We start from the raw sequence: 17224 nt of genomic DNA, 5'->3' as shown, positions 1-17224 counted from the left end.
GTCCTGGCAAAAGAGTCAGAAGCAGACTTTGCTGTGTAGATGCTGTGTTGCTAATTTTATCTTTTTAGATTACATTCCATGTCAGAGATGGCTTTCTCCTTCTTGCTTTGCAATCTCTATGCAGTGAGGGGGAAATCTTTATCCTAATGATGGAAGCACGGGTTGCTCCTGTGCAGGCCCTGAAAATAGAAATGCACCCAGAGATGCTCCCTGGAGTCCTGAGGGTGCTTTAGCAATTTGTTTGGGTTTCTTTGTGTAGATTATTCTAATTCATTCAGCTTTGAAACTCCAAGTACTTTGCAGTACAGCTGACCTCCCAAATACTGGTGGCTGAGGGAGTGCTTGGTGTTCAGGTAATTGGTCTGAAAATTCCAGTGCTGTCAGTGTGTGATTATTTAATCTTAAAAATGTTTTGGCAGCCCCCTGCTGTGTTTTGCAATCTAGCCAAAGCCTTTAAGGGCTTGTGCCAAAGTGTAGCTCACAGGAGGGTTTGTGGGACCAGTCAAGGCTGCCTGACTGGTTTGAGATGGAGAAAGTGGTTCATCCTGAAGAACCTCCTCTGCATTTATCTGTGATTGGGGTTTTCCTGGTCCATGACCATCCTGGAACCCTGATGGAGCTTTATCAGGTGCCCTTGAGTTGCCTGGTAGTTTTATGAAAGGTTTTATGGGAACATTACATTTGATACCTTTCTTTTGCTTCTTCATGAGATGGTTTGTTGCTTTTAATCACTTTAGGGCACAGGATGGGGATAGGGAAAAGCTTGTCTTATGGTTTTCAGGTGGTGATAATAAGATAAAAAGTCATAAGTTAAACGCCTCCTGTTTGGGTTTTTTTTGGGTTTTTTTTTGGTCTTTGGAAATAAGTCAAAGTTTAGGAACATTTTCTTAGTACTTTAAATATCTCTGTGGAGTACTTGCAGCAGGATCATTGCATAAAGGAGCCTGAAAATAGAACTTCCCTTCAGCTGGAAGGCAATTACTGGCTTCTGTTCTTTCAGCGTGTTAAAAGCAAACCAGTGGAAGTTGAATGGTTCCTGATTTTTTAGCAGACCTTCCCTGTGATCCTGATGTGCAGGGCACTTGCCTGTGCTGAGTTCAGCTGAACACCCGTGTTGTGAAATGGGAGCTACACCCACTGCTTTGGTATTTCTAATTGCTTTGAAAACAAAGAAATTAAACTCTCTGTAGTGAGATGTGTTGGACAATAACGTGAGCAATAGCTTATGGTGCTTTGTTGATTCTAAAGGGCTTGTTTTGAGCATGTGCTGTTTGTTTAGACCCTGTCCAAGGGTTAGCCAGGGCCAGCAGCTGTTCTGTAGCAGTTGGTACATGGCCCTGTCACTGTGTTGAGAATTTGGGGTGGTGCGATGTGGGTGCTGCAGCTAGAGGCTGTGACTGCTGAAAGGGTATATAAATATAGGAGTTAAGATGCTGTCAGCACGCTTTATGAACTCTGTTCTGTTGGGGAGAAGAAACAATAGTAATTCTTGTTTTCTGTGAGATAATTGCCCTTTGCGTCGCTGGCAGAACAGGCTGCCTGGTGCTTGCTTGGGTTTGGCCTAATGGGGAAAGAGCTGCTGAGTCAAAATGCGCTGCACTGAGCGGGAAGTTTTCACCAAAAGTAACTGCTTCCTCTTGCCAGTCAAAAATAGCAGCACTTAATCCTCTTGCCCAGTTTTATGTACATGATGGTGCCATTTTCTCCTGACAGCTGTCTGCATTGGCATGCTGAATTCTGTATCCACCATTCTGTTTTGGCATTTCACATCCCCAAGAAACATGTGCTTCCATCTGAGTATTTGTTAGGGGAACAAAAAGCAGGGAGAGTAATCAAGGTCCCATACATTGGGCATGTGTTATCAATATATTGTTCTGGTGCCAGCCTTCTCCAAGGCTGACTGTCTGTCCATTTCAGATAGGTGTTACATATCTGCTCTCCCCAAATACATTGGAGCCACACAGGAATGAAGTCGGATAAGCTCATTTATTAGTGCCTGATAGAGTTGTTGAAGTGGGTGGTGACACTAGCGACTTTGGGAACCCTCCTGTCCCCCAGCACCAGGACCCTGTGGGTTGGGGATGCAGGTGAGGTTCAGCCAGTCAGGAAGGGACAGGGAATGTGGTGGTGTTATTATAAAATACTATCATTATATTATTGTTGAGAGCCTGGAAGCCTGTTTCTCTTCCTGCTGAGTAATAATATTTCTTTGTCAGCCTCAGCTGAGCAGCACAATTTTCAGGGGAGATTTTTAAAGTATAAGATTGGGTCATGGTGTTGGTGGTGTTCTCCTTTATTGTCCTCCCATGTGCACATGCCCTGCTTAAAAGAGCTTCATCCTCAGTCACTGGAGCGCTTAGAGACAGATCATTTTTTCCTTCCTGTTACCCTGAGACAATAAATCCATCCTAACATTTTTTTGTATGTGGGAAATTCTAGCTCCAAGGTGCCCCCGAGAAGATGGCACCGCGAATAAAAACCAAACTGCGCCTTGCACACCTCCCGTGAAAACAAAGATGCCGATTGAATTCCTGTAGTGGCATGCAGGGATGTGAGCGGAATACAAATGTGCCTTTGTATTGCTGGCGCTGCTCCTTTGTATTCCGGGGGCGATGGGTGGGGGTGCGGCGGTGCTGCGCTCGCTCCCCAGCGGGCTGGCAGAGCCCGGCCGGGAGCTGCTGTGCCCAGGAGCGCCTGACTGCCGGCCCCGCATCAGCAGCGTCTCGGCAGCATCCTGGGAATCGCAGGCGATCACATGAGCCTGGATTTCCAGCTCTGTTCATTAGTCAGCCATTTTGGTCGCCACCCTGCTCCCTGCGCACAGCCAATCCCGGCGGCACTCGCTGCCGGGCTGCGCCGGGAGACGGGAGCAGCGCTCGCCGCTCGGCCACCGGGACACTGCCTCTCCGCTCGTCCTTTGTTTTTTTTTCTGGGGTCATCACCAGAGGAAGACACTGTTTTTTGATTCTGCTGCCTCTTTATTTTTTTTCTTTTTATTTTTTACTTGTATTTCCCTGCTGCCTCTGGTGGAGAAGCCAGGTTTTTGTGGATGCTGAGGATCAATAGCCTCTAGCAATAGCTGGAGACGACGGCAGTCGGTGGAAAGGAGGGAGGCAGAGCTAAGCGGGAAGGAGCAGCGTTTTTACCTTGCTTGATCTATGAAAAGGCCAGAGCAGCCTCTGTGATCCTGAGCAATCTGTCCTTTAATCGCAAGGTATTTCTGATTTTCTTCTTCAGAAAGGTTTTGTTTTTAGTCCTTATTTTGCCCCCGTTGTTGTTGTACCAGCTGAGTCATCATGTCTGCTCTGACGCCTCAAAGCGACATGCCAACCCCCACCACAGACAAGATCACTCAGGCTGCCATGGAGACCATCTATCTTTGCAAATTCCGCGTGTCCATGGATGGAGAGTGGCTGTGCTTGCGCGAGCTGGATGACATCTCGCTGACACCCGACCCCGAGCCTACCCACGAAGGTACGGTCCGGCTGTGCCCCGGGAGCCCCGGGCCGGCTTTGTTCCGGCGCTGCACCGCTTGGGAGGGGGCGTCTCCGGGACCGCACGCTCGTGTCCTGCCTGCGGAGCCTGGACAGCCGTGGGCACAGCAGAGAGCCAGGCTGCTGCTTCAGATTGCCCTCCGAATTTGTAACCCAGCCCTTTAAGGCAGATTGGTGATGCATTCTCTTTTTAGCTGTATCGAGTTTGTGTATCTCAGGAAGGAAGAAAACCGTGGTGTGTGCTCGGTGAGACCGTTTAATCATGATTTTGCCCTTAACCCGGGGCTGATAGCTGTGTTAGTGAGCAGCCGGCTGGTACCGGGGGACCGCAGCGTGTGCCCGGTCGTGGGGAGTTTTTGGAAAGCCCCAGCGATTACGCAGCGGTGCCCATTGTCAGGTGACGATGCCATCACAGTGCCCCAGCTCGCCTCTGATGAGCGTGCTGCTGTTTGTAATGGCTTGGAAGCCTGAAACGTGGGGATGTAGCACATCTTGCTTTCCCCTGGAAAAAGGATTTTGGGTTGATAAACGGTTTAATAGGAGGACAAGGATTGAATGCACTGAGGACTAAAAGCCTGACAGGATATCTGTGCATTGCTCTGCCAATAAAAATTGGGGAAGAAGGAGAGGTGATGAGTTTCTGCAGATGCTGAGGTTCTGAGTGCCCTTGCTGTATGCACCTTTTGGTTTTAGAGCAAGGAGGCCCCAGCTTCTCATGCCTGACCCTTTTCCAGTAACTCCTGAAATGCCACTCCACCAAGCAGTCTGGCTTGGTCCGTTTGATGCTGCCTAGTTAAGTCAGCAGTGTTTTATATTGTCTTGCTGAATAAGGCAAGTGAAATTGTGGTGGGGATTTAAGCTTTAAAATAAATTTCCAAGGGATAATTTCATTTCCATTTGACAGCTGCTTTCAGTGACAGTAGCCCTTGGGTTTGGATTTGGCTTGCCAAGCACTTAGTCACGCAGTGGGATACGAGACAGAAGTTTCAAAGGGAGAAATTTAGCATTCCCTCTGAAGCATATCCCAGGGCTTCAGGGAGGTGAGTACTGGGTGAGCAGGAATTCAGTTGTCTTCCAATTCCCATGTTCTTGTGTGTTACACTGAGACCTTCCTTGGTCTCACTCCTGTGTTTTTCAAGGTGTAATTACAGTCAAGTATCAAAAATAAATGCAAAAGAGCAGCACTGTAACAACCTTCCTGGTAAATGAAGGTTGCTGGTTAGCTGTTTGGGAGTGTATTTGGTTCCAAGCTGTATTTTGAACAGAGAAGGTCAGGAAGAGTGTTGACAATAGGAAAGCTGACACAGCTGTATCCTGGTGTTTGGTCTGGTGCTCCTGCATCAGCACTGCTGCTGTGTCTGCAGGGTGTGCACAGGTCAGGGGGACAGGAGCGTGGGCTTGTGTCCCTGGGAGTGTCTCCAAAAACAAAACTGATGTGCAAAGGTAGGCATTATGAAGAAGGAAAAAACAAGCTGTGGAATTCTTCCAAAGGCATAACAAAGAGGGACAGTTTTCTCCTTAGAAATCAAGAGATGTAAAATATATGTTGCACTAAGTACCAAATCAAATAGCTTGTTGGATTAAGATTTGAAGCCTTCCATTTGCTGTCCCTCAGCTCTTGCTGCTTCTGGAGAGTTTTGTCCCTGGCCTCTCTTCACCCTGTGATCTGCTGTGCCCCCAGCCCTCGAGCAACCATCCTGCCTTCAGTCACAACAATTCCAGTCTGCACAGAGCTGGAGCTTGAGAACAGCTAAGCAAAACTTTTCTTCAAATTAAAAACAAGCAGCAGGTACTGAGTTGCTTGCAACTGGGTATGTTCCATATAACCTGTAGCATGGCCACTCAATTTAACAATAAAAGCAATTAATACGCTTTTTCAGTTGGTTGAAACAATTCTGTGTGTATATGAAAATAAGCAGATTCTGCTGCTTACTGTAAAGCTGCTTGGATTAGAGAAAGAACTCATTTTTTTTAAACAGGCTGTATTCTTAACAAGACTCTCAGAACCTTACTGTCCTCTGCAGGCCCCTCAGAATTAAATGTGACATTGGTGGTTGTTAACTTTGTTTGCTTGCAGTGCGTGTGACGGTCTTGGAGGCAGCTTTAGGGATGGAGGTAAAAACCACCTGGACTGTAATTCTGTTTAATGTTGAACAGAGTGTGTGTATGGATGGCATTGAACACTGCTCTCAGCTGTGGGGAGAAGTTCCACAAAATGGCCTTTTTTTAGGCTGTTTAACTGGATGTTAAATTTCTATCTTGAATAATCATGAGGAGCTTCACAATAAGGGTTGTGGAAATTTTTGTCCTCATGAGATCACCTTGTAGTAGCATCCAGAAGGAATACATGTGCTAACTTGAGAGAACTTTGAGGAATTACAGTATTCCTCTCTTTATTAATCCTCCTCGATTTGCACTACGAGCAGCAATTGGAATTAGAATTTATAATATGTGAAGATGAAATTATCTTTTCTATAGGGCAGAAGCTAACGTCAGATTTTTTTCTTCTTTTTTGACCAGTACTTTAAAAGTTTTAGTTTCTGGCATGTGCTTGTGTAGAATGCCCTGACAAGGAGTTACAGACATCTTCAGGAAAAGCAAATGTTCTTCTTAAAACCTCCTGCCCATTAATCTGTTGCACTGATTACTGAATCATCAGTCAGATTTTACCTTTTTTCTCCATTTTCTATCCAAGTGTTTTTCGTACCTCAAAATGATGTAGGGAAGCAGCATAACCTTACTGATAATGCTTTTGTTGTGCTAACTGGCAACAGTTAACCTGGGTTTAGGGTTTCTCCAGTAGTGTGGAATAGGAACAGTAAAGTCATGGGAGAGGTGGGATTTTTCTGTCCCTTGGGCCTTTCCCATTAGAAAATAAATCTCAATTGTACTGGGAGTGGCAAGGTCCTTTCAGATGTGGACAAAAACCCACATGAGATGACTGTATTTGCAAAAAGCCTCTTAAAACGCATCTGGTGATAGAAACCCCTAAATAGATGAGAAGTTTGAAGAAGCTGGAGACGTGATTTAACAGAAGAAATGTGAAGTCAGTAAATGCAAGTTAGATGAATTACAGTGTGTTTGTGGTTATAAATCTTGGGAATAGCAGTTAGGTCATGTAATCCAGACTTCAATGCAGAAATTACTCTTAAGAGTTATTTTCTTTGCTCTTTTAAGCTGTGTCAGTCTAACTGAAGTCAGAGCCGGGGAGCTTGGGGCAGGATTCTGTCCCTCAGAGGTGGTGAGTCACAAGTGCTGCAGGGAAACCACTTGGGTGTCAGCTGAACTGGGAAGTGAAAGATGGGGAAAAAACCCCAAGGGGTTTGGGCTTTTATTTTCTTGGTGTAAACTGTCAAGGACTAACATAGGGTGAGAAATTTCCCGTAGCAGTTAGTCATGTGTTTCCCTCTGAAAACAGGCTGGTTGTGCAGAAACATTCCATACAGCTGCACACAGCAGCAATGTAGAGAAATCAGGTGATTATTTGATGGCAATCATGTGGGGATGGGAGTAAGACTCAGGGTGGGATTAAGCTGTGACTTCATGTGATGCACATGGCTGTTTGTTTGTCCCATAGGTGTAATGGAGAGTGGGCTGGGAATTTCCAAATTGTCTGTACTTCTTTATTTCCTTCTGATTTCTGGCAGATCTTAGACTGCTCTTCTCTTCTGTAGGCAAGGCTTTCTGTGTATATGTGTTTATTTAGAGATGGAATGTTTATGCAGGGGGTTTTAAAAGAAATGGTTTTTTTGTCCTGAGTAGATGGTTCCTGGCATTCCAGGCTGCAGACAGCCGGTGACTTCCCCGATTTTGGGCTTGCAGGGTGTTAAGAGTATGATGCTGAAACCCTTTGCAGATCCCTTTTCTTTGTTAACAATTAGTGATCCATCATGTTGGCAAACCTAACCTGAAAGAATTAGTTGTGTACCTCCCATAACATGAACAGCATCTACCTAATTTTCTCCCTTGGCCTCTTTATTTGCTATTCAACATATTCCTAAGGTAAAGAATATCAGAATGCAATTCAAGTGTAGTAATGCTACCAGAGGTGCCCCTTTCATAATAAAGGAATATTTCTCCAGATTTGGGCCAAGGCTTTCCCAGCAGCAGGGCTGACTGGGCAGCATCACTCAGGACTTTCTGTATCAAGTTCAGTTTTCATTTCCCAAAACTGATGCCTTGGGTTTTTTTAGGTTATTTTACTGATGGCTCAGTCTCTCCCCATGAGTTTGTTTAAAATTTCTGTACTTAAAAATAATTTTAGAAGTCCTGCCTATTGAAAAATGTGTGACCTTTTTTTCCTGATGGAACAAATGCTTCCCTGTGAGGGTGGTAAGGCCCTGGCACAGGTTTCCCAGAGAAGCTGTGGCTGCCTCATCCCAGGAAGCGTCCAAGGCCAGGTTGGGGCTTAGAGCAACCTGGAATAGGGGAAGGTGTCCCTGTCCATGCAGGGGACAGAGGCAGAGGGCGTTGAATGGGATGAATGTCAAAGTCCCTTCCAACCTAAGGCAGTTTGTGATTCTGTAATTTTATTTAATCTGTCTTTGGAGGAACTTGATATCCAGAGGCTGTGTGTGAGATGATGTTCATTAGTTCAGAAAGGCTTAGACTCCCAGCTTTATTTTAGCCCAATAACTTCAACCCTTAAAAACCAAGTAAATGTTGAGCAGCATTGTGAAATAATTTTGATGCTGTTCCATTCTCCCAGGATTTACTGGTAAAAGCTTTCTTTGGCTTGGGAAAGTATTGCCTCTCCTTTAGTGAGATACTGCTGCTGTGTCAGCCAAGAGAGTGACTGCAAACCCCTCTGTTGTCCAAATAACAGATGGGATTTTTGTGATTAATGTATTAGAGACAAGTTCTCCAGTCCCTTCCTGAAGAACTGGCTTGAGTGTTCATTCCAATGGGATATTCAGTTCCATAATACTAATCTTCCTGGGAATCTGGTTGGAATGAGTTAATTGTGTTATGGAGACTTAAAAGCCTTGATTATCCTGTTATCTAAACTTCCTACATAGTGAATTAAATACTTTCCATCATAATCAAAAGTATTGAGTTTTTCACACCCCCAAAAGACCATGGAAACTATAGAATTTCAGGTCTTTGTTGTTCTGTGGGAAGATGTTTTTCCTCCCCCACTGTTGCTTGGTGGAATTTCCAGACAAGTGGGAAAATACACAAGGTGAAAGAGATGAACTCTATGCAAAGTGCAGCTAGATGCATGTAGAATGAATGAAAATAGGAAAGAAAGTGCTAATTAAGTGTGTGCTTTTGCCTCTAAACCTATGCAAATGCCATAGTACCAGTTTAAATTCATGCAGTTCCTGCTAGGAGGAAGACAGGTTTATGGCTTGTAGAGATAGAAGAGAAGAAAATATTTGTGACTCCTCTGGATATTTCTCTGGGAGCTTTATGTGGGTTACTTGCTAAGGGTTAAAAATAAATGAGAAAGATGAAATTAAGCCTGTCAGTTGTCTCAGTGCCTGTTACCCAGGTACTGATAAATCTGGTTTTGATTGTATGTTCTTCCCTGTAGAAGACTTCCCTATTGTATGATTGTATGTTCTTCCCTGCTTTGGGTTAAGAAAAAAATCCAACCTCCCAATTTTAGATAAAAGACCTTGCAGTGGTGGTGTGTGGCTTTCCTTACTGGGTGCAGGGAGGGATTCCGGGATGATCAACATCTGGATCTGAGTGCCGGGGTCCCTGGAAGCGTCAGGGACTGGTGCACTGCAGTGAGATTCAGTCTCCTGGCCCTTGGGAAGCTGCAGCACCTGTCATGAGAGACCAGAAGCCATCACTGTGGCACGTGGGGGAGAGCAGCACCCGGGCTTTGGCTTTAGACACCAGGGGTTTGCTGCAGGGACGGTGCTTGTTGCTCCGCAGCAGCGCTCATCCCCAGGGCAGCGCTGGGGCTCGGTCTCCGTAGCGCAGTGCGAGGCTGCGGGGCCCGCCGGGCAGCGCCGTGCAGCGCCCGGGGCTCAGCTCTGGGCTCAGCTCCGCGCTGGCTCCCGGCTCTTGCTGCGCTCCCGGGGCAGGAGGCGGGCGCTGTGTGGGAGGGAGGAGGGCCGGGCAGCCTCCGGACTTCGCTCAGATCGTCGGCACAGTTGGCTGGGGAAGGGGCCGGAGTTCTGCCGGGCTTTGGACGTTGTGCCGATGGCGGGTTAGCGCTGGGGAGCGCGGGTGCGTAAGTAGGGAGCCAACAGTGTCCAGGGTCCGGGGCTTTGTCTGGCTCGGCTCGCTGAGTTTGGAGCAGGGACTTGGTGGGCGTGCTGAAACCAGTTCTCCTTGTCCTGCCTGCTCCTCTCCCAGGATACCTCCCTGGCCCCGCCAAGGAGAGAGGTGCTCCCCTGACTGAGGCCTTAGGGATCGTCATCAGCCTGGGACCTATGTAGGGCTCGGCTGGGTCACTTCTGCGGGATCTGTCATTTGGGGTGAGGGTCATAACAGAGTTTAGGCTCTGCTGAACCTCTAAAATGACCTCAGTGTGTGTTTTCCCTGAACGTGCCTGCTTCCCACGTGTGGCTGTGTCCCTGCCAGCAGCTCCTCTTGCGGCTGGATGTGAGGAAATTGAAGGAAAAGCTGACATTGCATAAGTATCACAAGTTTAGTGCTTTTATCTTATAAATAAAGTAATGCTTTTGTTGCTTTTCTTTTTAGGATGTGCTTTACAAAAATTTTGCTTGTGTTAATGCAGAAACAAAACTTCTGCAGCTTCTCTGAAGCCTGCCCTGGTCTGACTCTGGGAGAAAAATGCTTTGCTCTATTGCTTTGTGCAGACTAATGAACCTTTTTGACTTGCAGATCTCTTGCCACTATGAATTAAGTCTTGTATGATGCAAATCTCCCTTTCAGTTATGCTTTTCTTACACCTTGATTTTGAATCTTTCCTTTAGATCACGGCTTGCATGACGTTTTTCTTTCTTTTCCTTTCCTTTTGCTGTTTGCAAAGACTCTTGGGAGGATTTGACAGATGTGGTGGAGCAATTGCGCGATGATTCCGAAGGTGCGTTCCACACCCACATCTCACAGCTCTTGTTTGTGCTAATCCTTGGCTTCTGCACTATTATTTTGAGCCTGAGTGCAAAATGCAGTTAGCTTCCCTTTCCAGTGCCAGTAGCTGTGGCTTTCCTGCATTACCTTGGTGTTGCTTAAATAAATGTGTGCGGGTTTTTTTGCTATTTTGACCTGAAGTGGAGGTAGAAGAAGTAGATCAACAAGGGCTGTTTGCCTTCTCCTAAATGCTTTCAGAGGCAGTAACTTCCTGAGCCTGGCAGAAGCACGGCTTAAAAGGTTGCAGCAACATATGGAAGCTGAATTTAAAAAAAATATTTCAGAAATCACTCTGAAGCTTTAGGTTTTCTGCAGTATTTCTGTCTAGATTCTTCAGATTTTCTGGCAGTATTTGCCAAGGCTTGGCAAAAATTATTCTAAAACTTGCATTGCTAGTTTTTTTAAAACTTGTAAAGTACTAAACGACAAACTTATTTATAGCACTTTTTCCTTGGTTTTTAAGAAACTGTGCAAATATGAAATAGTTGAATTCCCAATGTAGCAAGTGGTTAATCAGATTGATACTTTGATGATTAAATATAGCTGCTCCTGCAAGGGTTTCAGGTGTTTGCAGCACAAAAGGCTGATGTTGTCATGCACTGAGCACACTGGTCCTTGCTGTCATCTTCCACCATGGTGCCTTTAACTGCTATGCTGATTCTGTGCCCGGTGCTGCCCACAGCCTCCTCAGCCACAGGCAGTGTCCTCCTCTCCTGGCACAGCAGCCTGTGCTGCTTCCCAGAGAAGGGCATTTTCCAAGGTAGGCTTTTAGGAAAAAAGAGGGGCTTGAGACTTCTTTTTTTTCACAAAATATAGTACAAGTTGTTTTGCATTTATTTTGTTGGGTGAGAGGTGTTTGCCACACGGAAGCAGCCGTGTTAAATTTACTTTAAGTTGTTGTTCCTGATGTAAGATGGAGAACAGTGATGAAATGCCAGTGAATTGGCATTGCTTGCTGTGGCTTTGTTCACTTCTCCAGTGTCTCATCGTTCCCTGCCATTGATCCAAGTTTTAGCTTCATTTTAGTTGCTTCTTCCTTCTTTTAGAGTATGAGGAGTGATAAAGTTTATTGTCACCAAATGAGAAGTACCAAGACCAGTCACAGCTTAACCCTTTGAGATCCTGTATTGCATTGACTCTTTCTTGACTTTCAGGTTCCTGGGTTCAGATTGTACCATTTAAACAAATTACAGGATTCTCGAATGCTTTTGGAAACATCTTCATGGAAGCAGCTGGTTAGAAAAGATGTCTGTTCTGTAGAAGCTGCAATATTTAAATAACAAAATGTCCTAAGAGGACATTCCTTTGTTTGAAACCCAAACCCTGTGGAAAGCCAAGCTCAGGGGCTGGGGATTTACTTTAAGGTTTATGATGTGGGCTGTGTAGGAAAGGCCAGGCAAAGTTTTGCAGTTAGAGGCAGAAGGAAGTTGGAGAAGGTACCAGCTCAGATGGAGCACACCAGGATTGCACTTGTCCCAGCTTAAAGGCAGCCTGACAGTTTTACCACGTACAAGTCAGTCTTGCCTGCCTACCCCGCCTTCTTTAAAGCTGTGCGTGGGGCAGTACATAGAGCAAGAGTGTCAGTTACTTAGCATTTAATTCTTGGAACAAACCTTAGGGATTTTATCCAGTTTCACACTATATGAGCTAACTGGTTTTCAAGACGGGAATTTTGGATAAACTGCATGTGCAGAGCACAATTGCTCAGAGCAGACTAAGGAAGCAGAAACCTTGGATTAGTGTGATATGGTGAAAATACTTTTCAATTGAAATTAGCCAATAACCACGGCCAAAGGAGCATTTTCTTTGGTGCTCTCTTGTACAGTTCCTCTAATTCTGTGTTAGGGATGGCTTTCCCTCCCAAGCAGAGTCACTGTGGATAACTTGCTACCCAGCAGAGCAGCAGCCTTGGCCAGTGAGGAAATGCAATGAGAGAGGATGAGGAGGAGGTGTCTGTGTTGGCAGTCCTGTGCCTGACTCATTCCTGGGTCTCCATTCCCAGTGATGGTGACTCTTAGCTACACTGCAGGGCAGAAAAAGGATTGGAAATCCAGAGCAGCTCACGAGCTCAGGGTACCTCCAGGGCAGCCAGAGCCATCACCTTCAGGCAGCAATAGTCCTGACAGGCAGTGAAAACACCTCACAAAGTTCAGTCTTTCTGCAGTCCAGTGCTGCTCTGAGTGTTCCACTCCTAAATGAGTCCTTGGAAGTTCTCTAAACTATCGAAATAAATTTAGAGAAGGAGACTTCTTTAAATGTGGTGCTGCTTCCCTCTGAAGAAGAAGGGGAATGAGAGAGGTGCTGTCCTGAGCTGCTTTTGGAGGGCTGAACAAATGAGCTGTGCTCTTAGGTTTGGATGCTGGCACTGCCCTGGCTCTTCCCCCTGCCTATGCTGGGTTTTCCCAGCCCACAGTGAGGTGCACTCGGGTGTGGGTGTGTTAGCTGGGCTCTTGGCTCTCTCTCTGGCTGGTGGATGCTGACAGGTGCCTCTTGTGTAGATCTGTAGTCTGAGGTGTCCTCAGGTCAGGTCTCTGCTGCCAGGAGTAGTTAATTAACTCGAGGTGGCAGCTTGGTTCAAGGGTCCCTGGCTGTTGGCAGCAGCCCTGGATAAGCAGGGGATTTACAGGGATGAAACTGCCTGTACCTGAGAACTGGAGCTCAAAACTTGGGTGTGAGTAGCAGGCCTAAAGGTCTGGATGTTTATAATGTGGAAGAGGAAGAATATAATCCTGGGACATCTGTGAATTTGGGGGTTTAGTGTGACCCATCAGGAGCCATGAAGATCAGCTCCTCACTGGTGAAAACCAGTGGCAGTGTTAAAACCAAGAGAGGAAAGTGGGAATTGGCTCCACGTTACATCTAAGCTTAAAAAAATAGTCTTGAGGAAGAGAGATACAAGTTGGGATAGAGAAACATGTTGCTGGATTAAGTGTGAGAGGGTCCAGTGTGATCCTTAGATGGAAGAGCAAAGCACAGGTGGAGGATTGTTACTGGTTTGTAGCTGGGGATGTGAGTTGGAACAAGTGATGGTCAGAGACACGTTGTCAAGGTGCCAAGCACAGGATGAACACCAGGCTCCAAATGTGTCTTTTGTGAAAGCAGGGAGCTGCTGTAGTTATTTGAAGTATTAAGTCTCCTTCAGTATGATACATTGTCTATTGCCATGCCACTGTGGCTTTGGCCCTAAACTGCTAGTTGGTGTTGATTTTTCTCCACAAAAGGCCTGTAGAGTGCCTCCTGGGAAACTCACTGCCCCAAAAATGCCTTCAAAGCTGAGGAAAAGCAAGAGCAAGGTGGGGTGTTGAGTGTAATAAAGGCAGCTGTTGTTGCTCAGCAGCAGTTTCCCTGCTTTGTTGCAGACCCCAATTACCTCATGGCCAACGAGCGCATGAACCTGATGAACATGGCCAAGCTGAGCATCAAGGGGCTGATCGAGTCCGCACTGAACCTGGGCCGCACGCTGGACTCGGACTACGCCCCCCTGCAGCAGTTCTTCGTGGTCATGGAGCACTGCCTCAAGCACGGCCTCAAAGGTACAGCCTGGGCACAGCCCGCCCTGGGGAGCAGCAGAGTGGGTGAACAACAGGGCTCTGCAGCGTGCACGGGACACAGGGTAGGCTGGCAGGGTCACTGCTGTCACCACAGTGCACTGGGCAGGCCAGAGCGAGGCACAGAACCTGCTGGAGGGGAGGCTGAGCTGTGGCAGGTGCTTGCCGTGTTGAAAACAGCAGTTCAGTTGTCCCACGTGTAAGTCAGTGATCAGGGACTCAACTGGCTTTTGGCAAGATTGTGACTCCCTTTCCTGCGCTTCCTTGTGCTCTAGCAGTGCATCCCCTTGCTGGAAGAGGAACTGCAACCCCAGAGCTCCTTTCTCAACAGCCCTCTCTAAACAGAGGGTTTCGGCTGTGTGCAGCTCATGGCTGAAGCTGATTTTAAAGCAGAGCATGTGCTTGACTCTGAAATCCGAAGTCACAGCTCAAGTGGCCAAGTATGGACTGGCCTTCAGGTGCTGTCCTTGTGTCCTTGTAGCTGGAGATGGGAAGCTGAAGGGTGTGGGAAATGGTGGGTCCTTCCCATCCAAACCATCCTGAGATTCCAGGATACCAAGTGCCTGTCCAGCAGCAGCCCCAGAGGAACCATTCTGGCAAGATTTGGCTGATTTGTTCACTTGTTTGAAAATGTGTTCTATCAGCACAGGTCTAACTGGATCATTTTTTGTTTCTTTTTGTTTTTAGCCAAAAAGACTTTTCTTGGGCAAAATAAGTCATTTTGGGGACCTCTAGAATTAGTAGAAAAACTTGTTCCTGAGGCTGCAGAGATTACAGCAAGTGTTAAGGATCTTCCAGGGCTCAAGTAAGTACACTCCTTTATTGCACGAGTACGTAATATGCGTTTATTGTGAGAGGGATCCTGAAAAAGAGAAGGAAGGGCAAACAGAACCTTCAGGAATGCATCTGCCACCTTCTGCAGGTAAAAATGGATCATTGCTCTCTTACTCTCCATCAAGGATCTGCAGCAGGAGAGCACAGGATATATTCTTGCTCTCTTAGGAGCGTGGCAACTTATGGGCAGCAGTGCATTTACTGCTTGCGCCTCAGGCATGGGAACAGCCTTTATTGAGCATTTATGAAGTCAGACTCAAGAGGAGGGGAATTAACAGAAAGGTTATAACAGTTTAAATAGTTTTGAGGCTGATGTAAGCAATTCTTCTTATAAATAACTTCAGGTATAGTGTATGTGAGAGGAAAGCTTAGGCACCAAGCAGGAGGATTGTAGTTTGTATTCAAGAGGGGAAGCAAGAAGCCACAGCAAGCATATATTACTTGTAAAAGTTTCATAGGAATTTCAGACATCACATTCAGGCTTGCCTATTTCATGGTAAGAGAAACTGTAAGAAGCTTTTAGCCTGGAATAGAAAAAAATGGGTAAGGAAGCTTTTGTATGAAGATCAGGACTAAGGATGGAGTCATCTTTGCTGAAAGAATAGTTGGATAAATTCAAAAAATTACTTTGGGTTAGTATTTAGTCATGTTCATACAGACAGGTGCTTTTCCTGGAGGCGTGTGCAGGACTCCTGCAGCAGCTGACAGGACCAGTGAAGTGCCAGAGCTCCTGGTACCTCTTCCTGTTGTAGAGCGTTGCAATAGGAAATGAATGGAAGCAAAGAACAGTTTTAGGGTGCATTTCTAAATCTTGTGCTCACAGTGACCCTCGGGAAGTGCCAGGTCCTGTTAGCGAGTCAGGGGTGGGCAGTGCTGGCCGTGGCTTCCTTGGGCTGCTGCTGCTTGTGCCAGGTGAGCTCAGACATCCAGGTCAGCCTGTTAGAGCCATGTGCTTCCTGTGGCTGGGAGAAAAGAGGGCAAGGACTGGCACTCGAGCCCATGGCATCCTGTGAGGGCATTCAGGGGCAAAGCACCTGAGGAGAACAGAACTGAGTTGGTGTTTCTGAGCTGCCTGGCCACATTCCCATCCAGCTCCACCCACCCCAAGGAGTGGTGTTGGGCAGCTGTGCTGGTCTGTGCATGTTCCTGTCACTAGGACAGAACTGGTTGTGACTCAGAAGGTGATGAGCTGAAGCAGCTGATCTGTCTGGCAGCATCCAGCAGGGATAAAGCCAGGGAAGTCTTTTTAGTATGGCAAGAAAAACATCATGAGTTAAGAGACAGTGACAGCCTAATTGGTCTGCACCTATTTGTGTTTACATACCCTGTATTTCTCTGCACCAGTGCCAGCTCTGTCTTGGAAGTGCAGGAACTTGAGGTAGGGTGGGGCTGTGAGAGCTGTTGGTGACTGTGCCTTGCAGGGTGTCTGGAAGGGTTTGTGTCTGGCCTTTGCAGGACACCTGTGGGCAGAGGAAGAGCTTGGCTTCGCCTGGCTCTGATGCAGAAGAAACTTTCAGAGTACATGAAAGCTTTGATTAACAGAAAGGATCTTCTCAGGTGAGTGCTGGACTTTTTCTCAGTTAGGTTCACTTCTGCTCTCCTGTAAGATCTGGATCATCTTTCTCATCTCACTGCTGTGTATCTCCTTCCCTACATCCCACAGTGAATTTTATGAGCCCAATGCACTGATGATGGAGGAGGAAGGTGCAATCATTGCTGGCCTCCTCGTAGGGCTGAATGTCATCGATGCCAACTTCTGCATGAAGGGAGAGGACCTGGACTCCCAGGTACTGTGTGTTCACTTAATGGGCTTGTTCTGCTAATTTAAAATGAAAAAATCATCGATTTTGCATAGCTTACTGATGTAATGAGCCCTTGCTGAAGTACAGCAGGTGCTGATGTTGTAACTCTGAACTTCCACACCTGGCAACAGTGCGTTGGCTTTAGAAACCAAGTGTTTAACGCAAAATGCAAATTTTCCTTCTCCAGGTCGGAGTTATTGATTTCTCCATGTATTTGAAAGATGGGAACAGCACAAAAGGCAGCGAAGGGTAGGTGCGCACACAGTTGTCTTCATGCTCCCCTCTTGGGAATGTGTGTTCAGGTGTTCCAGGCTGCCCTGTTTCTTTTTTCCAGAGATGGTCAGATAACTGCTATTTTGGACCAGAAGAACTATGTTGAAGAGCTCAACAGACATCTAAGGTAACACATTTTTTCTTGGCTCTTTATTATCTTTGTAGAACAAAAGACAAAACAGCATTTTTAAAAATGAAGGAATTACTGTAGGATTTTTTA

At 46.4% G+C, this 17224-nt stretch overlaps 1 protein-coding gene across 10 annotated transcripts in view; it reads left to right on the top strand.

The window, feature by feature from the left end:
- Window positions 1-17224, top strand: part of RUFY3 (RUN and FYVE domain containing 3) — a 30709-nt gene that overhangs the window by 2486 nt on the left and 10999 nt on the right. For 4 of the 10 annotated variants that reach the window (XR_010027797.1, XM_063156937.1, XM_063156929.1 and 1 more), the window contains exons 2-8: window positions 10447-10500; window positions 13907-14080; window positions 14783-14900; window positions 16385-16486; window positions 16593-16716; window positions 16919-16980; window positions 17066-17131. Coding sequence is in view for 9 of the 10 variants with exons in the window: in XM_063156937.1 (XP_063013007.1) it covers window positions 10447-10500; window positions 13907-14080; window positions 14783-14900; window positions 16385-16486; window positions 16593-16716; window positions 16919-16980; window positions 17066-17131 (700 nt within the window). In the remaining variant the exon portion in view is untranslated. Of the gene's footprint in view, window positions 1-2685; window positions 3475-9656; window positions 9678-10446; window positions 10501-13906; window positions 14081-14782; window positions 14901-16384; window positions 16487-16592; window positions 16717-16918; window positions 16981-17065; window positions 17132-17224 lie in introns of those variants that run through there. The other 6 variants (XM_063156930.1, XM_063156936.1, XM_063156933.1 and 3 more) reach the window with 6 other exon arrangements.

Source organism: Melospiza melodia, chromosome 5 (genome assembly GCF_035770615.1).
Source record: "Melospiza melodia melodia isolate bMelMel2 chromosome 5, bMelMel2.pri, whole genome shotgun sequence".
NCBI classification, from domain to species: domain Eukaryota; kingdom Metazoa; phylum Chordata; class Aves; order Passeriformes; family Passerellidae; genus Melospiza; species Melospiza melodia.
The sequence above is the reverse complement of the archived record's forward strand: the minus strand, read 5'-3'. Positions and strand labels throughout refer to the sequence as shown.